At 55.5% G+C, this 26,184-nt stretch overlaps 1 protein-coding gene across 2 annotated transcripts in view; it reads left to right on the plus strand.

Moving 5' to 3' along the window:
• AGAP3 (ArfGAP with GTPase domain, ankyrin repeat and PH domain 3) overlaps nt 1–26,184 on the plus strand; it is a 156,683-nt gene that overhangs the window by 117,704 nt on the left and 12,795 nt on the right. For both annotated transcript variants that reach the window (XM_054189474.1, XM_054189472.1), the window contains exons 12-13: nt 17,160–17,333; nt 21,826–21,987. In XM_054189474.1, coding sequence (XP_054045449.1) covers nt 17,160–17,333; nt 21,826–21,987 — 336 coding nt within the window. The remainder of the gene's footprint in view (nt 1–17,159; nt 17,334–21,825; nt 21,988–26,184) is intronic.

A 26,184-nucleotide genomic window follows, 5' to 3' on the forward strand; every position in this document is an offset into this window, starting at 1 on the left:
CTGCCCCCGTGGTTTGCCCATGGTCCTGTGGCCGGTCTGACCCCTGCACGGTGCATAGGACCTGCTCCGTACATCTCTGGCTACCTCCCGTCGTCTCCGTATTTCCTGCTCTGAGGCAGGAGTCCCGTAACACTACTCTCTTTATTTTAATGCCAGTGAACTAGTTAGCAGAAAGAAAGCCAGCGCCGTCTTCCCAGCCCTGCCACGTAAGCCCGTGGATCTGCTCGTCTGAAGGACCAGGGCTGGTGCAATGCCCTGCGCAGCGGTGTCAGTGCCAGGTGGGGATACACTCCTTCCCTCCCTCTAGGCGTGCTACCGCAGGGTCTCCTTCCTTATGGAAATGGGCAGCTTCTGCTTCATATTTTGGTGGTCTTCAGCACTTGGCTCAGTGCGAGGATGCAGACAGGCCTTCCCTGGCACCTCGTGTCGAGTCCGCTAAATAGCCAGGGATGCTTGGTTTTCTGTTCACCCTTGACTGAGACGTTGGAGCTGGTTGCCGGCTCACGCCCAGTTCTTCAGTGCAGAGCAGAACACTTTGATTTAAATGGAGGTTTCTGCTTGGTTTGCCCAGGTGCCGCAGTGGCACTTGCAGAGGAACTGACCGGGTCGGATGCCCCTGCGGGACCGAGGTGGGGTGTGCTCCTCTGCACAGGGCCAGTGCTGCTGGCCGGGAGCCTGGCCCAGATTTCGGCTAGCTCGCATTGCTTTCGGCTGAGTCCGACTGGGAAAGTTCAACGTTGGTTACTGTTGTTCAGCCAAGGGCCGAGAACTTGGACGTGGGGACACCAGAGCTGAAAGGAAGAGGGTGAGGGTTTGTCGGTGTGGGACCTTCGTCCTTCCCAATAATACGTTAAAGTATTTGTAGTCTGAAGATGAAGCAGAGATCAGAGATTTAGTAAAACTTATCTGTAATTAATACTTTGCATCATGAATCATGTATAAAATACTGCAAATTCATATGTATATTATAAATATTATAAATTCACTATAACATTCATACGGTAACATCTTGCGAATGTTTATCTGGCTGCCTGAAGAAGGAGGATGAATCCAAATGTGAGGCTGGAGCCATTCCATTCCATGCTTTGCGCTGAGTAGAAGCTAGAAGTTGCCAGGACTTCATGGGGGAGAGGAGGAGCGCGTCGGGAACTTGAAGGGATGACAGGAGGCAGGACAGTTCCAGCAAACCTCGGTGCCCAGTTCTTGTGACGGATGGAAGCCTGAAGGACCAAGATGTGCGGGTCAGCTTGAGGTTATACTTGCTAGGCATACGCTAGAGTTGCGATGAATTTCGTATTTCCAAGCATTCTGTCTCTGTTTTCTCAGGTATTATTATTTATTTCTATAGAAGGGAAACTGAGGCAAAGAGAAGGTAAAGCCAAATTTGTCAAAGGCATCTGCTAACTCTGTGCCCCCAGTCTAGAGCCTAAGAATTGCTTTTTCTTTCCCAAGAACTTAGCCTTTTTTTAGCCCTTTAAAGTGTAGCTGTGAGCAGTGAGCTCCTGTTTATCAGTCCTCTGAGTCTCCACCTGGGAACTCAGAAGAGGAGAAACACATTATTAGTGGCTGTTTTTGACAAGTGTTGGTATAAGTGACTTGAACAGTAGGTCTGGGAAATTTGCAGCAGTGTATGGATTAGATCCCAGGTCCCCAAAGGAAATATTCAGCTCCTTAACCTTGGGCTGCCCCTGCTTTCCCTGCTGCCTTCTGCGTTGTTCTTTTGGGCACCTTGATCCTGCAAGAAGTCTCTCAGAGGTCTTGAAGGTAACAGGCCACCTCACTCCTCGTCGTCATCCCCGTCATACCCATGTGTATGCTGGCCCCTACTCTGCCAGCCCTTCTCCAGCCGCTGTCCTTGACGTGGACAGGAGACGTGCGAGCACAGTGCGATGATCACCTTTGTGCCCGGACGAGGTGGCGCTTGCGTTGGTTGGTACCACCGTGCTGTGCTGAGCTTTGTCTCCACTGTAGACCAAGGGGATGGGACTTTCCGAGCAGTGGTGGGTGCAGACACGCTCGCTGCACTGCACCATTGCCGGGGGCGCAGGGGGCGTACTGCAGCCCAGGTCCAGCCTGGTCTGGGGAGCTGGATGTCCTGCAGGGGTTGGAGCACCTCAGGTGCAGCGTTGCGGCAGGTATTCTGGTTTAGTTTCATCTGAACCCCATCCATTTTGTGTGCTTAGAGACTGCTCGGGCACCTGAGCCAAAGGTACTGGCCTGGCCGGAGCTAAACGCCGGCGCAGACTGGGCTCAGGTTGTGCTGCCGTCGCTCCGTGGGCTGTGCCAGACGCTCTCTGCTGGGTCCAGGGCCTTCTGCCCCACAGATCACTCACGTGGGCCTGTTCTGAGCTCCAGACCTCTCCCAGCGCCTCCCGTGGCAGGGTGGTCAGTTGGCTAATGCAGGGTTAACCCCTTGCTTTGGGGGAGTTTACCTGTGGCGTGAGTTAGTCACTGGTGGCTGTTCCTGCACAACCTCTGAGTGGGAAACGGGTGATTTCGGGGGACTATTGTAAACCAACTCTTCATTGGTTTACATAAAAGTGTTAATTTTCTGTATGTTCCAGAGAGTCCATGAACTCTGGCTCATCCCCAGCTTTCGATAAAGGCCACACAGTCTCCATGGACGTGCGAGTAGAGTCCAGACCCAGGAGCAAGGTGCTTGCCAGCCGTGCCTCGGAAGGCTGGCCGTCCTACCGCCAGTCCCAGGCTCCAGGGCTGTGCAGGACCATGGCAGTTGGGAGACTCAGGTCGTCTCTTGGTTTGGCTGGGGACTCCCAGGGTGATGGCAAACAGCTTCTTGCGGTCTCTCAGTTTTTCCGTCTGTGGAACAGGAATGGCTACGCAGAAAATTCCCGCGTCCCAGAGGGGCACTGCAGCCCTGCCACTGCAGCGTGCCCCGTACCCTCCCCGTGGTCCCAGGGACAAAGTGCAGCACTGTGTCGTGCTTCTTCAATTGCTGAGCAAGGCCACTGTCACAGGGTGTTATGGGGACGTGCCGTGTCACGGTGTCAGTAGTATTTATGGCACTGCAGCCTATTGCATCCTTAGGTTTTACCGCGGTTTTGTCTCCCTTTAGACGGCCGCTGACTCACTCTAGCCTGTGGGTAGGCAGCTGAATGGTTTTTCCGGAATGAGTCTGCTTTTGTGGGAGGAAGGAAATGCTTCCTCCCAGGGATGAAATCAGATACGCGAAGGTGTTTGAGGTTTATCTGGAGTGGCAAAGGTGTACACCAACGCTGCAGGTCTGGACTGGGGCATGCTGTGGCGCATCAGCCGAAACTGCTGATCTGCGGGCTGTGGAGAGGCACACCGAGCTGCTCCGCTGAGGTATCCCGGGCTCTGCGCGAACATGCCAAGCTGTTACTGAGTTGTGCAAATTGGATTGTGTTTGCACCAGCCAAGAGAGGAGAGACGGGGGGTATCTGAGGCAGAGCGGCGAGCAGCACCGCAGCTGAAATCCCTCACAAAAACCCGCCGTCCATGCACAGTCTATAGCAGCTCCTTGCTGCCAGTTCACGTTCCTCCAGAGCCTGTCCTCGTTACGTATGAAGGCCATTTTATCTGTGCTTGAGCTATTATGTGAAAATACCGGTCGTCTATTCAGTCATACAGAAAAACTGTTACAGTTTTACCCTTTTCCAGCTTTACTGGTGACTCTGCAGACGTCTGCAAAGATGCTGCCATTCTCAGAGGGTTGATGACCCAACTATCCTGCGCGTATTAAGTGGCTTCATCTGTCTCTTGGTTTCCAGAAGGGCCTCCTGCTCCCCTTGCCAGAGCGTGGCTCCTCTATGGAGCCGGTGAGCCGGCGATCGTGCCTGGGAGCAAAGCTGCCCGCTCCCGCCCTCCCTGGGAGCTGCAGAAGCCGTGGCCCAGCCATGAAAATGAGGTTTTGGCTCCTGCCCAGTGGCCGGGTTTCCATACGAGCGCGGGGAGAAGGGCAGCACCTTCTTGCTTCAGACCTGCTCTTCTTGCGGGCTTCATTTGCTGGAAATCTGGCTGCCGTTCTCCATTTTGGCCAGCCAGTTGCCAGAGGTTTCTGTCCAGAACGTGTCCTGTCTTTGCCCATCTTTTAGAGAGCAGCTCGCCCATCCCTCTGCTTTCTATGTCCACACCCAGGTGTGAGCACTCAGCTTGCTGGGCGCACAGGCTGGGCATCGTGCACACACTTCATTGTGAGTTTTCTCAAAAGGCAGCTTCTCTGGTGTGTGACAGACAGCTCTGGGTGCTCCTCTTCGGTTTTCACCCTCATATTCCAGCGTGTTCCAGCATGTCCAACCCTTCTACCTTTTACCCTTTCAGCCACAGCCGTGGTGTGTCACACATGGTCAGCAGTCACGTCCTCCCAGCATACGCAGGGTAAGCGTTCTGGGGTGCAACTTGTACCTGTGACCTTGGGCTTTGCTCCGACTGCAGAGCATCGCTCAGGTGGGCTGCCGTCGCCTGAAGAACCCTGTGCCCAGAGGAGATGTAGGACCTTCTCAGGTCTCTGCTCCACGCTGCCCTTGTGGGGAGCTCGGCCTCTGCCGCTCCAGCACCCCATGCTGCATCTTGCCCCAGACGCAGGCTGTGTGCCAGCCCCGGTGTCCCCGTGAGAAGGACCTGCAGGTGCAGCCCTGGAGGTGGAGGTCAGAGAATCATAGAATTGCCTGGGTTGGAAGGGACCTTTCAGATCATCGAGTCCAGCTGTCAACCCAACGCTGACAAAACCCACCACTACCCCATGTCCCTCGGTGCCACGTCTGCCCGGCTTTTAAATCCCTCCAGGGACGGCGACTCCTCCACTGCCCTGGGCAGCCTCTTCCAATGCTTAACAACCCTTTCTGTGTAAAGATTTTTCCTCATATCCATCCTAAACCTCCCCTGGCGCAACTTGAGGCCATTTCCTCTTGTCCCATGGCCTGTTCCTTGGGAGAAGAGCCCGACCCCCCCGGCTACCCCCTCCTTTCAGGGAGCTGTGGAGAGCGAGAAGGTCTCCCCTCAGCCCCCTTTTCTCCAGGCTGAACACCCCCAGCTCCCTCAGCCGCCCCTCACAAGACTCCTGCTCCAGACCCCTCACCAGCTCCGGTGCCCTTCTCTGGACACGCTCCAGCACCAGTGGCCACTGGTGTGAGAGCATCCAGCCGCGCTGGGCTCTGCTGTGCACCCCTGGGCTGGGCTGCCCCCTCCGTGTCCTGCCCGGCAAAGGGACGAGGCGGTGCCCCAGCTGCCATCGCTCCGACCCATTCCCCCCCCGCAGGGCTCCTGGTCCCCCAGGCGAGCAGCGCCGGTACCAGCGTGGGCAGGGAGATGGTCATGGGAGGAACAGGAGTGCAGGAGGGAGCTGCCAGCACGTCCTCCCCTCCCCACCCCAGCTCTCTCTGCCCTCCCCGATGGGAAACCAGAGATTGATTTTCTCCAACCCAACAGTATAATCACTAACCCTAATTAGAGATAATTACTGGGACTTGATACACTTATTACTTGCTAGAACACTAAAGGAGCTGTGCATTGCGGGGCCGAGCAGGGAAAAATGCCTCAGAGAAGGTGAGGAGGAGAGGAAGAACAGAGAGGAGAGAAGAGCGGGGCAGACAAACGCTGTGATGATCAGAGCCGTGCCCAGGGCCGGTGGAGGAGCCGAGGGAAGCCAGATGGGCAGCTTCGTCGCACAGGGCAGCCAGCCAGCCCATCGGCTGCCATTGTAGTTGTAAGCATCCCGCATTTCTGAACATCTGGCTCTGGGTGTCTTGCACAGGGCACCTGGAAGAATGGAGAGGGTATAATTAGTAGCCACCTGTGAAAACCTCAGTATAAATAATTTGCCCCACATTGCCAAGGAAGACTGGGGCGACAGGGCCGCTGCTGGTGTTCTCCTGAGGTGGACTGAGGAGCTTTTCCGGAAAACCATGCTTTCTCTCCCGTACAGACCACGCTTGTGCCGCAAAAGGAGAGGGGCAGGGGAGTAACTGCTTTCTGCTGTCACCTGGTCTTTCTGCCGGCTCGTCCCTGCTTGGCTGCAGGCCGCCAGTCCTGCCTCGAGACCCCCTTCCTCGCTGCTCCTCTGCTGCTCTGCACGGCAGGGGCTGGTCGCTGGGGTCAGCAAGGGGTCCCAGAGCAGAAACCCACTGCCAGCAGACAAGGGATAGGGTCATCCTGTCATGGGCTTGCTGCAAGTAGAGGTTTTCATATGCCTGCATCTTGCTGTTGTTACGGACCTGCCCGGAGCCACGGGCTGTGTTTCGGCTGCTCCAGGCAGGATCATGCTGGCTCTGTCCCCTCCTAAGGACCTGGGCAGCACTTGAGGCTGAGCCGCGGTCTCTCCGGGCGTTGCGCGCTCCCGGTGGCTGTGTTGCTGTGTGCCGCTGTGGGCAGAGCAAGCAGGCGTGCATGAGACATGGTATGAGTGAGTGCTTAAGAAATGGAAGTTAGTAAGAAGACGTAATACAATTCTAGCGTAAGCTGAACGGCCTTTTCAGTCGCTGGCATTCGTGAGCTGTGTGCAAATGCCGGTTTTTCATCATTTCACTGCACTACTTGTGCAGGTCCACACTTCTGCAGCAAACCCAGAAAGTTCTGGGTCTGCTTCCTTCCTTCCTGCGGTTTTGTATCAGACTCGTCTTCCCGCTTCCCACTGTAAATGCAGACGACGATTCGTATCGTTGCAGCCCGTCATTAGCATCTGTCTCCCACCGTCGTCTTGGTGATCTCTTTTGGACTTTTCAGCTGCACGGTATCGTTTCTGGTTTGTGTCTTAAACAGTATTACTGGTACATTTTCTGCAGCTCACGATTCCAGGTTTCTACAGAGACTGTAAGCGACACCTCTAGTCACATAACAGACCAGGAGAGAGATCCGAAACAAGGACCGGTTTTCCTTCATCCGTGTGCTCTTTCCCAGCACTTTGGTCCGTGTGTCTCAGAAGCAGTTTCTGAAGTATTTCACTGTAATGTGGTGGAGAGTAAATTACATTCTCATGGTGATACTCACTGGAGGACTCAGCCAGGTGACACTAAAGCTTCCTTACGCTTTCTGCATCCTGCTGGTCCAAAGAAGCAATGCAGCTCCCGTGGGGAATGCCACAGTTACCCTCGTCTAAGCAGATGGGGAGAACGAATCACTAAACGAAAATTCAGTAGTGGCTTAAGTAAAAGTAACCTTGGTTTTGTTGTACTGGTGTTCAGGCAGAGTAAAATTCAAATCAGAAATAGAGTATTAAACACACACACATGCAGACACACACAAAAATATATATCCGAGCCAATTTCACAGAGCTGAAAGCAATTATGAGACAGATCATTTGGGAGAAAGAACTTAAACAAAAAAAAAAAGTGAAGCATAATTAGGAGTTTTTAAAGAACATTTTACTAGATACCAAAAAGTTAAAATCAAAAGGATGATTGCACTGCTTAAACATGTACTAATCTGGGTTAAGAGGAGACGTAAACTAATCATTCTCTCTCTGTCCAGATAGCAAAGAATGCAGAGGAACAAAAGAAAGTGGAGCGGAGCAGGCTGTATTGTGCCAATGCATTTTGTGCATCTGCGTATCTGTATGTATATAAAAAGCAATAAAAGTAACGGCAGCATAATAAAGTAATCGGTAAGTATTGGGCAGAGGTTGAAAGCTCCGGTGGGCAGGTAGCTGGTAGCACCAGTGTGGTCCTGCATGGCCAACTGGAGCCACGGGTGGAGGCTCTGGCTGCCATTTAGCCCTTTGCCAGAGCTCCGCCGACTAACATCCGCCGTGAGTGATTAATTATGAGCAGCCCTCAAAGTGACCCTTTTGGCTTTGTGGGAAGCATTCCAGCTCCTGACGTTCCCAGACTTGCTCTGGTTACAGCTGCACAAAGGGCTCGTTTCACCGTTTTATCTGGGTTCATTGCTTGCGGAGAAATCGTGCACCTTGTGCCTCCCCGGCTTCCCCAGACCATGGTCAGTACCGGTCAAATTGAGGGAAGATGCTAAATGCATTTAGCAAATTATGCTGTTGATTAGGAGCAAAGTCGCCAACAGGATAAGAATTCCGGCACTCCACAGCTCTGGGCACAGCTGCCCACCACCCGTCTCCATAGGGACGTCCCTGCCTCCGCGGGGGGAGGACAGACACCGCCTGCCACATCTGAGAGCCGCTTAGCGAGGGGCTTCTGCCCGACTCTGTCACCTCTGCTGCCCTTCTCCTAGAGGGAAGCCTGGCTTTCCTTCGCTCTCATAGCTGCCTCGCTTGAAAGAAGGACAAATCTTGCATCTCGGTTCCTTCTCCAACACAGACCCAAACATTGAGCTCAAGGCAGCTCCTGTGTCCTCCCTGGTGCTTTTTCCTGGTCTGATCTCCGCAGTGTGGCGTGGAAATGCAGTGGGTCCCTTACACCACCACGTTCTGACTCGTCTCGTGCCCGGTGCTTGGTGAGCTTCTGCCGAAGTGGCTGCCTTGTCCACAGCATCTTCATCACCGTATGACAGCATTTTTAGCCTGTGAATCATGGGAATAGTCACTGTTCTTACATCGTACCAAGTTCCTAACCTTCAACTTTTACATGTTTCATGGAGACTCCACGTAACATACAAATAAAAGGGATGGATTTAGTATCTGAAGCTCATTTCCCAGCTCACCTGCCCCTCTCTTGGCTGGTTTCAGGAGCCTGCATTACCATGGTTGCACAGGGGGATACAGAGAAGATAACCAGCAGAGTTAAAGACAGTGAAAAGTTTTTCTTCAAGTTTATTAGGAACTAGTGAATCCTAAAAACAGCATTCGTTCATTACTGTGCGGAAATAGGAGAACAGTTAACAAAGGAAAAAAAGAGAAGTGTTCAGTGAACACTTCTGTACGGTGTCTGGGAAGAGGCAAGATGATGTATCTTATCACAGAATGATGAATTCTTCGTATTCCAACTGTAATTAGGAAGCGTATTAAACAGCAGGTAGGAGATTTAGACGTGTTTGAATCAGCAAGTCTGAATTATTTAGTTCAGGAATTCTGGAAGGTGTGGTCAAGGTCTTTCTGAAGTGTTGATGGTGACTGACAGTTTTGGGCTGGAGAGCACTTCTAAAGGGCTGAAGTTCATGGATTTCACATCTGCACAGTATGAGAATGAAACCCATAGATTGGAAAAGGCTCGGAGAATGGCTGTAAACACAACGAAATACTTGCGAAATGTGCATTGTAGTGAAAGATTCAAGGAGCTCGATTTGTTTAGTTTATCAAAGAAAAGGTTAAGAGATTGTTTCAACACCATCTGTAAATACCTGTATAGGAATAAAAATTTGGTAATAGAGAGCTCTTTATGAGATAACAAATATATCCAGATCCAGTGATGGGTAGCTGAAGCAAGACAATTCAGACTAGAAGAAATAAGGTGCAAATTTCAACAGTGAGGGTAATTAACCACTGGAACTACTTATCAAGAGTTGCTGTGATTTCTCTGTCACTGACAATATACTAATCAAGATTAGAAGATTTTCTAAAAGGTACGTTGTGGTTCAGAGAGGAGTAAATTAGTGGAAGACCTATGGTGTAATTTTATGCTATGCAGAAAAGATGAGACAACCAGGGGGCTGCTTCTGGCTGCCTGTCCAGGTGTGCTGCCACTGCTCCTCCCCGCACAGCTCCGGCCGCCCTTCCCCGGCGCTGGAGCTGCACGGCGGGCAGACGGGGAGTCCTCCCGCGGGCTCCATGGGCTCTGCCTGGTATTGGATCCCAGCAGAGCTCAGGATGGGGAAGGACTCGGTAGCTGTGTCCACCCGCGGTTCCTGGGCTGTCGGCGTGCTCTTGGTGCCTGAGGGTTGCGGGGGGCAGCCGTCACTGCAGTCAGTACCTGTTCATAGGCTTCCCCGGTTTGCTGGGGTCCTGCTAACGCTGCGTGGAGTCAGCCACCGTCTGAACCAGAGAGGAGTCTGGTGTGTTGGCTTGAGATGCCTTGGCTTGTCTCATGTACCCCTGAGTTTTGGTTGGGAGATGAGAGTATCAAATGGTAACCATGTCGTGGTCAGCCCTTCCCATCCTGCTGCAGGCAGCTTGGGTCTTCAGTCCCCCCAGAGATGTCTGGACGTCGCAGAGCTGTTTTCTCCCGACAGTTCGTACCCACCACAGATGAGCTTTGGTAGGAGCTAGGGTGTTACATAGTCACTTACCGTGTGCGTATGTCCAAAAGTGTGCTCCCCGAATGCAGTGCTGAGGAAGGAGTGAGATTCCCCTGTGTCAGAGCATCTCTGAGGCCCAGTGAAAGGCGATGGTTCCCACTGTGTGCAAGCTGTGGCAGATCCTGACGGCCTTGCTAAGAAGCAGGGCTAGAAAACCTTGGTCGCCTGCAGTTTGGATCAGTGATTTCTCACAGACATTTGGTGTTAGCAGAGCTGGGAAGGACATCTGTCGTCCCACAACATGCCCCATGTGGTTGTGGGGCTGTATAGGTGCTTGACGTTGTTGCCATCTCCCAAGGAGAACTTGGGAGTTGATGTCTTTCAGATGACTTGTCTCCATCCTGGTGCTTCTGGTTGGTAAGAGCTAGCCTACATTTTTTTGGCCTTGTTACTGGTAGGAATTGTTCAAGAAGGAAGGAACCGAGTGTATCCAGCAAAACAGCATGTGGTGCTTGGTTCAGAAAACCAACCTCACAGAGGCTCTTCTGGCTCCAGACCTGCTCCGAGAGTGGGGGCGGCTCTGGGAAAGGCAGTCGCGGGGTGCTCCCAGGACGGCTGCATTCCTGCCTACATGGCAGCTGACTGCCCATTGATGGAGAGTGGTGAATTATGTCTTTACCAGCAGGGATTTCACAGGCAGTCAGCTTAACCAGGCTCATTGGCTCTCACCTCCCCTCCGGAACCAGTTGGTTTCTCGGGACTGAGGAGTTTCCCACCAGCTGGAGCTGGGTCCCCGTCCAGCCCGCTCCGCGCGCCCAGGAGCAACGTGTTGGGGTCCAGAGCAGCTACGGCTGCCCCCCACACATGGCTTTCGGGGACATTTGAGACGTGCTCTGGCTGCAGACACCAACACAGTGCTTGGGAGTCAGTACACTAAGGTGACTTGCAGTAATTCTGATTTTTATTTGGAATAAATGATGATCAGTTGGCAACAAGTACCTTACAGTTTTGGTTCGTGGGTAGTGGTAACTGACGACTCTTTGGGACACGGTTTGGCAGATCGTAAACAGTGTTAATCTGCGGTGTGCTGTTGGCCTACTGCAGTACAGGAGAAAACAGAGTTTGCTTCATGGCAGGGTGTCCTCACCCCGTCCTGGGGTGGTGCCGTCACCATCTCGTGCCATACACTGGCAGTCTCTGCTGCGGCGTGGCAGCGGCGTCCCTCTTCCTGCGCCGGAGCAAGGCCTGGCACATCAGAGAAAAGATCTGTCCTTGGCCATAAAACAAGGGGGAGTTCCCAAACTGCTGTCCAGCCTGTGCCTCTTTGAAATTCAGCACATCCTGCGCCCCCAAACCAGCCTGGATTCTTCCCCGGTTTAAGGGCCTGGTAGCGGCCACCCATCTGCCCAGGAGCGCAGAGCTGACGTGGGGACGGACAGTCAGCGGCTCCTCACAAAACATGACTGCAGGCAGTTGTCTGTCCGTGCCCTCAGCTCTGCAGGGCCTCGGGAGGTTACGGGTGCAGGTGGTCGGGGATCTGTCCCTTCATGTTTCTGGGAGGGAGAAGAACATACAGGCAGTCTTAGCTGAGATGAGGTACCCAGCCAGCCTCCTGTCTTAGAATCACAGAGTCACAGAATGGTTCGGGTTGGAAGGGACCTTAAAGATCATCCAGTTCAACCCCTGCCCTGGGCAGGGACACCTCCCACCAGAGCAGGTTGCTCCAAGCCCCGTCCGGCCTGGCCTTGTTTTCTCTAAACCAGCCTTCTCTAAAAACACCGGCCACCACTGCCTCAGCCTCTGCTAGGGGTGGCTGCATACACGGATGAAGACCGGGGTGGATTAGTTCAGCTGAGAAACGATGGAAGCCTGAAGAACTGGGGACAAGCTGTATCCACGGGATGAGGCCCGGTCTTCTGCTCAAGTGAAAACGGTGACCCGCATCCATGAGCAGAGCCAAATTTAGCTGCCATCTGGCCGTTCCCCTGTTGGCCACGTTTTCATGTTGAATAAATCCAGCAAGAGACAGCTCTGCCTTTGAGTTATCACCAGGTGGGGTCTGAGGGTGTGAAGACATTTTTGCGTTGCGGTCTGCTGTGTGCATCAGCCTAAGAGGATGAGCCTTTGGGAGCCTGTCCACTTTCTCCGGTTGAAACGGCGATATTCCTGGGCTGACAGCATCAAACGCAGCAAAGAGATGAGCCCAGGACCATAATCGCTGGTATCTGTCCTTTGTCTGTCAGCGCACAGAGCGCATCCATCCGCTGAAGAGGTCTCTCTTCCACGTCCTGGCCGACTGCAGACACTCGGCACCAGGACGTGCATCAGGAGACACCCGGCTTCTCCGGGAGCTTGCTCAGAAGCAGGTGTTGGATGCTGGTGGCAGGAGGTAGAGCTAGCATGTCACGGCTTGGTTTCCGCGGTGCTGGTCAGGTTATTGTGTGGGCAAGGAAGAGAAGGAAGTAGTCCTTTTCTCAGTGAAGTTGTCAAGGATGTAGGTATTTCTGTATTACTCCTATTAAAAAAATACGTGACTTAGCACACCCGTGCACGTGGTGTTGCTGTTGCTGGCGGTCTGCAGTAGTTCAGGGTGTGGACAGACAGGCTAATGGGATTAGTGGGAATGGAAAGTCACCTTTCTTTTCTGTACCCATTCCACCTTGAATTAGGTTTTTTCAAGGTGGTAGGTTGTGCATGAGGATCTAGGTGAGGTATCATACCCGCTTTGAGCAGAAAGTGTGCGTGTTTTTGAGTTTCGCGAGACATACCTCATCTTGCACACCTGGGATGACATTCAACCCTCCAGCCTCGGCGGTGGCGTGGTTTGGGGACACTGTGAAGAGGCAAAACTTGCAGAATTCTTCCTCTTCCGGTGCTCCCAGTCAAGAGCCCCAGCCGAGTGCAGACATTCTTGTCACTGGGGTGCGATCCAAATCCCATGGAAAGCAGTACGTAGTTTCCCAGGATTTCCTGAATCAGGCCTGTTAGTTCCAGAGTACATGTCATTGCATCTCGTACTAAATAAATTTTGTTGTGGTTTTGTTAGCTCGCTTTTCAGAATCATCTAGTGCTGCATGACATCTTCATCGCCAAAATACTGGCAGTGCTCCCAACTTAACGTCACCAGGAAATTTCACCAGAACCCATGTATTATTTTGCCAAATCACTGTTGCAAATATTAGATTTTGTCCAAAGATCCTAAAGTGACTCTGCGAATCCTTCCCAACTGACATTACCCCTTTTTGCTAATTCACCCTTACCCAGTCCCCTGTGCATCCGCACCTCAGTGAAGAATTTCCACTTTGCTTTAAGTGCGTTACTGAAGCGGCCAGGCTGCCGCACCCCACGCTTAGAAAAATGATGTTCTGTTTTTAGGTCTTTTTCCATTTACTGCCATGTCATCGGTGAGGCTTTACTTAAAAAGGCACCATGAAGCCTTGCCTGCTGGTGAGGTCACACTGACACGTCTACATGAATCTCTTTTTTTTGGGTTTTGAGGAAACAGCGATTGGGAGAGCTTTGCTTGAGGGAGTGTGGGCAGGGTCAGGGAGAGTTCAGCTCCTGGAGGCTTTGGCTCAGAGAGGCAGTTAGTATTTCACAGGCAGCCTTTCATTTACCTTTCACTTTGCTTGCCTGACTTAAAGGGAACATAGCCAGCCACTGCCAGTGGTGTCACTTCCAAAGGGACGCAATTCCTGCGGGCTGTAGCCTTGTTGGGACCATCTTGCAGACCCCTGGGGCGAGCCGGACCGGTGCAGCGGGGAGGTCGGTGAGCCGAGCGTGCGGCCGGGCTGCGAGGAGGAGTGAAGTGCAGGGAGCTCCTGGAGAGACCACAGAGGCTGACAGAAGCTGTTCCTGGAAGTCGTAGCAGCGCCGTTTCATTTCAAAATGACGTTTTCCAATTGGTGCCACTTTTTCGTGGCTTGTGCTGCGGCAAGGCGGGCGGGGGATGCGGGCGGCTCGTGCTGGGCACCTGTGCGGGGCCAGGGGGTCCGGGCTCTGAGCACATCTCGCAGCTTTCCCGAGTGTGTCTTCTGAGGAAACAGCCTCAAGTTGTGCCAGGGGAGGTTTAGACTGGATATTAGGAACAATTTTTACATTGAAAGGGTTATTAAGCATTGGAACAGGCTGCCCAGGGAAGTGGTTGAGGCACCATTCCTGGAGGTATTTAAAAGCCGGGCAGACGTAGTGCTCAGAGATATGGTTTAGTGATGGCTTTTGTCAGAGTTGGGTTGATGGTTGGACCAGATGATCTGAAAGGTCCCTTCCAGCCTAGGCGAGTCTATGATTCTGTGATTCTTCTGCACACGCTTGGCATTGCTCAGACGCAATGCCCAGGCATTGGCATTGCTCAGACGCGGTGCGGGTCACGCTGCAGCTGCGGCCGCCTGCCTGGCAGCACGGCATGCTCCAGGGTGGCCACCCACAGCGGAGCGGGGCTGTGGGCAGGCTCTGGAGGCACCTGGGGTTTCTGCTCTGCCAGTGTGACCACAGCAGCCCTTTCCTTTCCTGCTGCCACCACTGCTTCCCGCTGCCCGGCCTCACGCACCACGCCATGCCACAGGAGGTCCCTCCCTGGGGGCAGGTCTGGAGGGTGCCTTGGCCACAGCAGGACAGCGTGTCCCTGGGGCTGGTCAGGGCTGGGGCATTTGTGGCAGCTCTCCTCGGAGGAGTGATGGAAGGGACGTGCCTGGGGTGGAGGTGCAGGGGGTGAATCTAGGCTCCCTGGGGCTCTGCAGGACTTTCCTCTCTGCTGGAGGAGCTTCTCCCAGGCGCGCTGCGCTCCTGCTGTGTGCCGCCTTCTCCTCCGTGGCTTTGGCCGTAGACACGTGCGGTGAGCGCAGCCTGGCTTGGGGACACTGCCTGAGCTCTGGGGGCAGCCCATCCCATCCCATCCATCGCATCCCGTCTGAGCCCAGCCCAGCCCAGCAGTGCAGTTCCCGGGACCCAGCTCTTCCCGGTCCCGGGAGAGCAGCGTTGTCCCTGCTCCAGTGGCAGCAGGCTCCCTCCCACGAGGAGGCGAGAGGAGATGGATGCGGCAGTCAGGAGCGGAGCGCCAGCTAATTACCCTTCCGAGTGTGTCTTGTAAATTAAGGGCTAATTAGAGGCAAAGTCAGTGTCATGGTTTTACACGTGTTTCTGTGGCGCTGAACAAGGGGAGGGAGGGGGAGCGTGCAGCAGCCGGGATGGAGGCAGACGAGCCGGCAGCATCCCCAGCATTGCGGGGCTGCAGGGCCCGGCGAGCCCCGCGTCGGCACTGCCGGGCAGCAGGATCCGCAGACAGGGCTCGCGATGGTCCCTGCACAGTCAGCAGGGAAGGGGGATTTTTGGCCCAGGGTGGGAAGAGGAGGGTGGGAGGCACCCCCCGTGCGGTCGACGAACACAGGGCACGCCTGGTGCAGGGCTGATGGCCCATATCACCCCTCCGTTCAGCGCACGCCTTTGGTCCGCCTTTTGTAGGGGCATCTGGGCTTCTTGAGCTGTCATTTCAGGCACTTCGCAGCCTCAGGCAGCGCTCAGGCACCAGTGACATTCAAATCACATTTCTTAGGTTTTCATGGAAACAGCAGGGACAGAAGCGTAACTTTATGTACAAAATCTGGGGCTACACGTGGGATTTCAGGGCCCTGCTCTTTGTGGAGGGTGGCTGAGCGCTGGAGTAGGTTGCCCGGGGAGGTGGTGCAGTCTCTGTCCTTAGAGATACTCAAAACCACCCAGACACAGGCCAGGGCACTTGGCTCTGGGTGGCCCTGCTTGAGCAGGGGTGGGACAGGACGACCTCCAGAGGTCCCTGCCAGCCTCAGCCGTGCTGGGATTCTGGGAGAGCAAAGGGAGGCAGGTTTTGCGCAGTGAGGACAGGGTCAGGTGAGCTGTGCTGGCTGTAGCAGATCCAGCTGGGGACCTGCTCCTGCTCTCCAGCCTGCTTCTGTGAAAGGATCCTGCTTTCACACCAGTCCGTGAAACAAGCTGCCCGGTTTATCTTATCCCGCCTCCTTGCGTGGCCAGGGGGTGGCTGGCTCTGGCGGGGCTGGGGCAAGCAGACAGGCTGGGCTGTGGACGTGTGTCTCATCAGCCGGGCACGCTGCAGCCGGAGCCCAATGGGCCCTGCCCTCTTCCATGGCCAGGAGGGCTGGTGCGGAAGTCCCAGCTCTGCATCTACCCCTCCGGGCCTGGAAGGAGGACAGGTAGCTTCAGGGTAGGGAAAGGGACCCTTTGCTCACCCCTGAGCTCCCAGAGCACTTGCTCTGCGGTGGCTGGAGCCGAATGCCCTGAAGGAAGGCATGGGGGAACGCTTGTAGTGGGCAGGTGTGGGGTAGTCCCTCTAGGGCAGTGTCATCCTCCTTAACAGATTGCCTGCAGCCTTCAGCAGCAAGATCTTTGCTCGCTGTCAGAGCTGCTCCGTTTACTATTCTGGAAATTTTGGGTATTCTTGTAATCCAGAAACACTTGACCCGTTTTGAATCTCTGAGTGATCTTGTCTTCTGTGACAGCCTCCAGCCCCAAAACCACTCCTTTCCCGGGGGGTTCAAGGTCTGGGCTCAGATCAAGGAGTTTCCAGCTAGTGGGAAGAGGCTTTTCCACCCACGATCCCCACCTTACAGACATCTCTTTCCCTGCTTGTCCCTTTGACGTCCTCCATGTGATTTTCCATTCGCTCCTAGTGCCTCCAACATGGTTGTATTTCTTGCTAGGGACGGGCAAGGAGTGAAGTGAGGGAGCGGTGGTGGGCAGATGGGCTGTGGGGTGGGTTTGTGTTTGTGCCGGTGCCTGGGGCCGTGGTGACGATGGTGAGCAGAGCGTGAACCCAGCTGCGAAGTCTGGCTGGAGGGGGAAGCTGCGTGCCAGCATGCCCAGCTCTGTGTCTGGGGGCGCTACCTTGAAATTCGCCAAGCTGGGCGTCCCTCTGGGAGGCGGAGCGTGCTGGGCAGTGCTCTTTTCTCAGCACCTTTGGGGGGGGATGCGCTGGCACCCCCTGGGAGAGGAGAGCCAGAGCGAGCCCGGTCTGGGGCACGTCACATCGGGTAGAGGACAGTTTTTCCTTCTCCCACCATGGTGCAGAGCAGTGTTGGTTCCGTGCTAAGTTTCCGTCTCTCTCGCAGGTGCTCCGCACTCGACCAGCAGTACCTCCCTGCACTCGGAGCGCTCCATCAGCGGCATCAACCTGGTGGGCTTCAGCTCAAAGCCCGACGGCATGCACCAGCGCTCCTACTCCGTCTCCAGTGCGGACCAGTGGAACGAGGCCGTGGCTATCCCCGGCAGCTGCCCCAACCCCTGTGAGTATCCCTTCTCACCCCGCTCCCCCCGGCTGCAGCAGGTAGGGAGGGTTGTTTTGGTGGTGGGGCATCCTGAGCTCTGCCCTGGGGCTGCCAGCCCAGAGCTTGCTCCTGGGTGTTGGACACATTCTTTGGGGCCTTGCTGGGACTGTCCACCTTCGCGAGGGTCAGCTGGCAGTGTGCAAAGCAGGGGGAGAAGGTCTCCCGCCGGGCACGGTACAGCAGTCCCCCTCCAGCCGAGGGATGCTGCTCCGCGGCAGGACTGCTCCAACCTCACTCCTCTGCCAGCCCCGCTCTCGGCTCACCCTGCGAGGAGTTACCATTGCTTTCCCCCACCTCTGCGCCTCGTCGGCACCCCCAGCGCCCAGATTTTGGGGCAGTTGAACGGATAGGAGTAATTCCTGTCTCTGGAGCACACACTGAGCACGGCCCGCCCCCTCCCCCCACGCTCACTCGCTCTCTGTGATGTTTCAGGACAGTTGAGTGAATTAAAATAATTCATACATTTCCCAACGTAGCCACTTTGCCGAATTGGAAAATAAATGCTTTTGTGCTGCATTCATCACTCCTTCGTTCCTGGCTCTGCCGCCGCACTAAAAAAGCAGTTAAATGCACATCAAGAGTGGAGGAGCCATTTCCATGCCTGCTCGCCCCTTGTAGTTCTCATTAGCGCGGCAGCCGCCCCCCCGCTCGGTCCCAGGGGCTTTCGCAGTTTAAAGAGAGCCTCTTTATGATCATTACCGGAGTCCGACTGTGCGGGCGCCATTTGCAGCTGAGGAGGCTCCTCATTTGTAACTGTGAAAAACTATCAATTTCAGCGCGCCTGATGCAGCGGCTCCATCATTGGCCCCATCAGCTCCCTGCTGGAAGCGAATTAATCAGACTGTTACTGCTGATGGGGCAGCGCAGGCGACGGGAGCGGAAGGGCGCAGCTCTGAGCATTAATGTGCCGGCAGCCCCCCCGCCCCTCGCCTCGGACACGGGGTGCAGCGGGGCAGCCTCCGCTCCTTGGGAGGAAGCGGGGTGCGAGGGGGCGGCCGCTCTGCACAGCGCTTTGGACACGGCCGCGTCTGCTGGGACTCCGCGGGGACGGTGCCCGGCTCTGGGAGAGGGGTGCCCCCGCCGCCGGCAGCACCGTGCCCTGCCCACGGGAGCCGTGCGCGCAGGCGGCAGGAGCTTCCCGTGCCCCTGACACGCAGCAGCGAGGCCTGCGGGCGCTCGTGCAGGCAGTGCTGCGGTCGGCACACGTGTGTCCTTTGCCCAGGTGAATTTTGTGTCACAGCCCTTCCGGACAGCCTCCAGCCCCGGGGCCAGGGGCCCGGCATGGCTGGGCTGTGTGGTTGCCTGCCCTGGCTCTGGCCAGGGTGTCGCAGGACAAGCCGAGCCCTGCTCCCTGTCCCCAGGAGGATCCTGCTGCGCTTGCGACCACCCGCCCGAAGCAATCTGCCTCTCCTGTGCAAAGTAACCTGGAGACTGGCACTGACGTGAGCTGCGATGCTGCAGCTTCTCCCGGTGACGTGGAGGGGTGAGATGACGACTCACCGCTAATTGTGTGTCTCGAGCGCTGATGGCCGCTCGTCCCCTTGCCCGGGTCCTGCTGCACCGTGCTGGATGCCGAGCCCGGTGGGTCAGCCCTGCCTTGCCCTGACCCATGTTAGTGCTCCAGAGACATGTCACTGCCCAGCTGTGCTGAAGGGTCCATGGCATGTGGGGGGCCACCAGCCCGGCTGGCCTGGTGGCCTCCTGGAGCAGCCTCACAGTCCATCGCCCAGCTCACAGCTGACGGCGCGTTCACCACTGCGCTGGCAGGGACAGCAGTGATGTCCGACCCGTCTCCCATCGCAGAACCGCTCGGGGCTGTCGAGAAAGGGCCAGGGCAGGCAGAGCCCCTGGAGCAAACCCCTGGCCCCAGGGGGTCGGTGAGCGGCTCCCTGCACTGCCGTCCCCGTCGGCTGGAGCAGACCGGGCTCTGCGTGCCTGCACGGCCGGCGGCCGGCAGGAGAAGTGGGCTCTCGGTGTGAGGAGGGAGAGGGCTCTTGGGGTGCAGGCAGTGCTTCCCATGCGCAGCAGGTCCGCCCCTCCGCTGCAGGGCTGAGCGGAGCCGACGCCGGCATCCCTCGCTCCCACACCTGAACCCCGGCTGTGCTGCCGCGTCCGGGCAGCCCAGGTCTGAGCTCTCTGCTGGGTTTGCGGCTCTACGTGGCGGGGCAGGGTGGGGGATATTTCTCTGCCCAGAGCAGACCTGCAGCATGCGCAGAGGGTGCAGGCTGCCCCCACGGATCCTGGGAAGCTTCCTCCAGCTGTGCTCTGGAGAGCACACGGAAGAGGGGTGGGACGGGCCGTACAGGTCGGGTAAACATGCTCCAGCACATTTTGTGTTTGTCCTTTATGGGAGGACCTCCACAGCCCACCCGTGGGGCCCCCGGGGCTGCCCGAAAGGCCAGCTGGTTTGGAGGGAGGAAGCAGGAGGTCCCATGTGTGCCTGTGGAAGGTTCCCGTGGTGAGCCGGGGACCTGGAAGTCCCTGGGTGGGTCAGAGGAGCTGTCTTCTGTCCTGCTGGAGAAAAAGAGGGAGAGCAAGCAATACCTCATCTTGGAGAGGAAGCATGTTTCACATTCTGCCCCCACCCCATTGCAGTCCCATCCCCATCCCGCTGAGGGCCCTGGAAGCCCCCAGCTCTGTGGCTTTAGCTCATGGGCAGTAAGAAGCGTGGGGACATGGGCCATCTCTGCTCCGCGGAGCGGGAGGTGTCAGGCTCCCCGCAGCCTGCGGGCACTTGTTGGGAGCTGCAGAAGGGCACGAACCCTCACGCTGAGCCTGGAGCGGGGGCAGGATGCCTGGTTGGGCCCCGGGGGTGTCCTGGGGAGCAGCTGGGCAGCAGAGGAAGGCTGGATGCATCACGTGTAGCCTCCAACGAGAAAGTTCAGGTCCCCTGCGACACCCAGGCTTGGAGATGAAGGTGCCTCACACCTGCTCTAAGCGTAGTCCTGTTGAACGACGCCAGTAATTTATATTTATAAAAATGGAGTCTGAATTTATTAGATTTATCTCTCTTAATTGTCAAGGGTGAGCTATTTCCCTGTGGATAAATAGCAGCAGAAACACCCTGCTAGCGTGTGTCAAGTGTAGTAGAAATCAGAGGTGGAAGAGCTACGACGCCGCATCCTCTCCCAGCCGAGCGAGGGATGCACCGGCTGCACGCCTGACTTCTGCCCGGGGCAGCTCCTGGCCGCTGCTGGTAGCCCTCTCCTCCCATGTTGGCTGTTTGTCTCGCCACACAGGGACAGACCAAGCCCCGGAGAGCCAGTCTGACCGACCGGGCTGAGAAGGGAGGGTAGAGGCCAGGCCGGAGCGGGAGGAGGGAGGGTTTGCCAAGTCACGGGCAGTCCCTGCTGCTGGAGGGCGCTGCCCTTGTTAGATGCTGTGATTGCTTTCTTAATTTCAGGTGCCAGGAAACGTGGGAATTGGAGGTTAGGACTTGATGGGAGACACTGGGTTGTTGCAAAGAGGACGGTGAGCTGCCCGGGAGAGAAGCGGGCTGGGAGCGGAGCTTCCAAAGGTGCCCTGAGGGTGGGTGGACAGCGGAGAGGCAGGAGCGCATTTCGGAGAGGGTTAACAGTGCAGCGAGGGCTCCTGCGCCTCGTTGCCTTCCCCGGAGTCTGCATTTTTATGCTGATTGGAAGCCTGCGCTGTGTGTGCTGCTGAAATTGAATGTCAGGCTTTTGATTTTGTTGCTGGTCTCTAATGAAATTTGACATTTAATGGTGAGTGCAGCGGCAGCGTGTGTGTGTGTGATCGGAGCTTGATTAGCGCGCTCTAATTGACAGTAATTAGGCAGCTCCCTGATTGTTTCTAATTCTGCTATTAATTGTAAGGAACAGTATGATTGAGGATAAATTTGGTGCGTTGCTGCTGGGGATGCAGCTTCTTCAGCTCCGTATCGGAAGCCTATTGAGACCATCATGCTTAGGTTCCTGAGTGTGGCAACCCCAGTCACCTCGTCTGGCAGAGCGGTGCCGGGGGGGATCCGGGCTTCTGCAGCAGCACCACGGATCCTGGGACCCAGATCTGCACCCGGGGGGCCCGAGAGCCCTTCCCAGGCCCGTCCCTTCCCCAAGCGTGCGTGTCGCCCCGTGGGGAGGCTGAGCTGAGCAGTACGGATGGGGACACGCGCGGCAGGGCTGGCATGTCGGGCTGCCCCCGCTGATGTCTCTACGCTTGTCCCGGCCATGTAGATGCCAGCGCTGTCTCTGTGCGATCGTCCTGGGTGAATCCCAGTGCAGAGCGCGTCCAGCCAGACCCTGCCTAAGGATCCTGAGCTGGAGCCAGTGTCGTGCGGCCCCGTGAAATGGGGCTGAGTGTGGGTACTGTCCCGTCTCGTGGGGCTGTGCCTTCTGAGCACCAGGGCTGTCTCCAGGGTGCTTGGTTGTCTCTAGAAAGAGCAGACTGTCACTGTCTTGCTATACATTGCTGTCTTTATCTTTGTTCCCAGCTAACGGTACTGCCGACTCTCTCAGCTCCAGCCCGAACATTTCCAGTGCTGCCAGCCCGAAGCTGGAGCCGCCTCCGTCACCACACGCAAACAGGAAGAAGCATCGCAGGAAAAAGAGCACAGGGACGACTCGGCCTGATGGCCCCAGCACGGCAGCAGAAGGTAGGAAAGGTCTGCTGCCTGGGGCAGCTCTGCCGGCGCATTGCAGCGCGAGCCCAGGAGTCCTGCCAGGGCTCGCCGGGGACCTGGGGCTTGGAGTGCTCCCCCTCCGAGCCGGCTGGTGCTTGGGCAGAAAGAAACAACACGCCTCTCGCTCTGCCCTTGATTTCTCACCTGCGGTGGAAGCAGGGCTGCCGTCATGCCCGTGACTGCACATACTATTAGTGGTAATAATAATCACTAACTGTATTAGCAGAGGTGAGAGCACACCGCACAGTGAAGGTGTGCTTAGCTGCGCTTACGGTGTGCAGACGCTTTCTACCACAAGAAAGAAGCTATATTTCTGTTCGCTTGTAGATTTGCCAAACTTTCAGTATTTAAAAGACCTTTCCTAGCCATCTGCCCAAAGGTGAGCGTTTTTTGGAAAAATTTATCTACTCCAGATGTGGTGTTAAGGGATATGGTGTAAGGGAGAACTTTGTAGAGTGGAGATGATGGTTGGACTCGATGATCCCAAGGGTCTTTTCCAACCTAAATGATTCTATGATTCTATGAAACCAGTTGAAGGTGTATACGTGGGTTTGCCTGTGCTAAAAGTACTGATGGTTTTTCTGTTGAGACTTTGGTGTCTCTGCGGTTTCTGAAGAAGGACCCAAAGCTCGGCAGGGAGCCTGCAAGGTGGCAGGGTCGAGGTGCATCCAGGGGGGTGTTTTGCTGTGAAAAGCCATGCAGGTTTGTCCAGGTAGGGATTAGCTTGGCAAACGCGTTCTCCAAAGCCTGCATCCATGGTTAGCCTCTGTGGGAAAAGTGATCCTCAGGCTGTAAGATTTGACTTTGTCCTAGGTCATCCTGTCCCACAGCGCTCAATAAGCTTTTGTAGTAAACCAAAATAAAGATTTAATTCTGATGGCTAAAGGCAGGGGGAGAGGGGTTAAGTACAAGTGTTTGAAACTCATGGCTACTGCAAAACAAACGGGAAGGTTTTATCCTGTATATTTGTTAGGCTGTACCTGACAAAGCGTGCTGCGGCTGTGCTGGCGTCGTGCTCCGAATCACAGGTCAGCCTGCAGATCAGCAGCCCAGGCTTCCCGTGGCAGAACAACTCTTCCTAAGCTCCCTGTCTCAGAATCATTGTGGTGACAATCTCCGCAGGAGGTCGGCAGTTCTGTCGTTCATTCCTTTCTGTTGTAGTTACCTTCACCTGGAAGCCACTGAGTTCAGGAAATACTTCCCCTTTGCGGCGGTTGATTCAGGCATCTTGAGCATCATTTGTGTCTATAATATACACTGGATGTCTCGTGGAAAGCAAGAACTATTATCTGTATTTAAATTTTTTGTTAAACAACTGGTGCGTTCTTAGCTATGGGTATGTGTTGACTCTTCAGACGCGTTACTGCCCTTCCCCACGTCAGCTCTCGGTTTGCAGTTCTTAGTCCAGTGCTTTGGCAAAAAAGAGAGACGTATTCTCTGTATATCTGAAAAGTGGGATACCAAAGAGTAGAATGACTTTGCACCTACACATGAAACTAAGAAAGCGTGTGCTGGAGTACTGTGTCCCATCCTGTAAATAATACTCCAAGAGATCATGGAAATACTGGAGAGAGTTGTAAAGAAGGTCCCAAAACTGACTTGGGTCTGATGAACGTATTTATGATATGGGCATTAAGGTGTTCAGCTTGCCCGAATGAAGACTGAGAAGCAGAGGGCTGGTGTTTTCAGTGCTTAGAGAGAAAGAAGTCTGGTCCTGCAAGGCTGTTCCGCACATTTGGGGGTGCGTGAGGAGGTGCAGAGGATCTCAAGTTGCACAAAACTGAATATAATTTCTTAGTGGAAAAGGTAATTAAGTGTGGGAACACTTTTATGAAGCAGTAATGCGGACTGACCACTGCTCAAAGTCATAAAATTAAATAAGTTACTTTTTCACAAAGCGTGTGTGATCCCTCCCTGGCAGAATTCCCTGCCCTCTGCATCCAGGTGTCACGCTCCTCCTTGGATGCCCAGTCCATGGGTCTTTGAGCCAGCCCAGTTTTTCTGTCATTTCATGAGGAGTTTTATCGGACACGTGCTCACTCCTGCTGCCTTTCCCTGTTTGACAGTATCCTTGGAAGGTGCGGTGACCGAGGCTGCACAAAGTGACGATGTGGTGACACGTGATGTGTACAAGGGCATCAGAATGTTTTCTGGTATTCCCTGCCCTGGGCCTTGACCACGGTGGTGTGCTGGGCAGAGGTCTTGTGCTATTTGCAAGGATATCCAGGCCCTGTCTTGGGTTGATACAGTTAATTTAGAGCCCTGTCGGGTGATGGAGTAATGTAATTTTTTCCTGCAATGTGCATTACTTCGCGTTTATCAACATGGAACTTCATTTGCCAGTGAAGTGTCGGTTACCAAACTTCATTTGTCACGGCGCAGACCTTGCACACAGTTGCTCCTCCTGCTGCCAGAAGCCTCTGGCACCAGAACCAGGAGCAGGAAACATACCCCCCTGGTGCTCCGCAGTCCTGCCGCCGCTGGGACACGCGGCAGCGGGCGCTTGGCCCGCTCTGGTGGGAAGGGGGTGGTGAGGACACCATGTGAGGAGCTGGAGAGCACGGCAGAGCAGAGCAATCTCGCGAGCAAGCCGACCTCTGTGTCTCCAGCGTGAATCCGGTCTTTCCGAGTCCCCTCGGTCGGTGAGTGCAGTATCCACTGGCCCACGCTGCTGTCAGACACAGAGACCCTGCTGCTCCCAGGCACGCGCTGGGTCAGAATGTCTTCCACGTGGGGTATTACGTGGTGGGTTTTCTGACTTTCTGGTTGGCTTTTCAAAAACTTACCTTGTATTTATTTTTTTATGTAATCTACCATATTAGAAAACTTATCCAGGTGAAAAGTTGGGCTTCCAAAGGCCAGGTCATTTCTGTCATCCTCACGAGTCGCCTCGCCGGGGAGGCCAGGCTGCGTGCGCTGCGGGTCCGGGGCTGGCAGGCAGCACCGGTGCCAGCGGCGCTGTGCCCCGTGTCCGCGGGAGCCTAACGCTGGTGCTGTGTGGAGGCAGCTCACACTTGGAGGGTCACAGCTTGGTCCTGCTGCAGCCAGCCTGATGTTTCAGTAGCGAACAGCTGTCTACCCCGGTTTGGGGAGAGAAAGGGTCCTCGTACATCCCTGTGCTCAGTACGGATTGTGGAGCTGAATCCCACGCTCCTTTTCAGGCAGACGATCGATCCCCCGCCTGCTGCATGTCCAGCTGGTGCTGGGTCTCCCTGCCTGTGGTACCCTCCTTGGGCGACTCGTTTCGTGCCTCTCCTGTCCCCAGCACTGGCACTGCTCCCCGGCGCCAGGACCAGGCAGCGCAGGGCAGACGCAGAGGAGTGACTCCGGGAGTGATGCCTGGGTTCTCTGCTTCCTAGACGCTCAGGAGCACAAGGCTGGAGTCACACCCAGGCCCCTGTCCTGCCTGGCAGCCTGCGTTAGAGATGGAAACTGGCAGCAAGCAAATAAGAGATAATGACCTTCCATGTGAGGTCCCATCCCTGTGTCTTAATGGTCAGCGATTGGTTCCAGCTGTGAACCCGGGGCTGAGCGTTGCCCCACATCATGGGCATGACTGATGACTTGTGTCATGGCCTGGTGTCCATAAGTATGTCTGATTCTTCCTTGAATCTTTTTTAGCTGCTTTTGAACAGTTACCAGCAGTTTTTTCACAGCAGGATAATCTGAGCTTTTTGCTTTCACATAGTCAACACGGTGAAAGTGTAAAAAGGGCTGTGCAGAGAGCAGGGCTGCCGTGCTCCGTGGCAGAGCTGCCCTCCCTCGCGGTACTCATCCCACCATGAGGGCACGCCGTCCCGGGAGGAGCGTGGGGGACAGCCCAGTGACTGGCTCCGCTCTCCAAGGGCCCACGCCAGCGTGGCTGCGCCAGTGTGGGGAGCGCCGCAGCCAGGACCCCCAGAGCCTCCTGCTGGGAGATCTCAGCAGCCGCGTCGGGCCGGGCATGGTGTCGGGCTCAGCTCTCCGTCGCGGCGTCTCTCCCAGACACAAGCAGCAGCCGGGGAGCGCGGAGGAGCCCGGCTTGGGCTGGGGCCAGGCTGCCTTGGGAAGATCCCAGCGCGATGCCTGCGTGTGCAGGGCACGAGCGTCTCAGGTTAGCATCCTGGGAAAGTTGGTGAGGTCTGGGGATAAATTGCCATCAGTTTATCTCATTTAGGAGGTAATCAGAGC

The sequence above is a fragment of the Rissa tridactyla genome, chromosome 2 (genome assembly GCF_028500815.1).
Source record: "Rissa tridactyla isolate bRisTri1 chromosome 2, bRisTri1.patW.cur.20221130, whole genome shotgun sequence".
Taxonomy (NCBI): domain Eukaryota; kingdom Metazoa; phylum Chordata; class Aves; order Charadriiformes; family Laridae; genus Rissa; species Rissa tridactyla.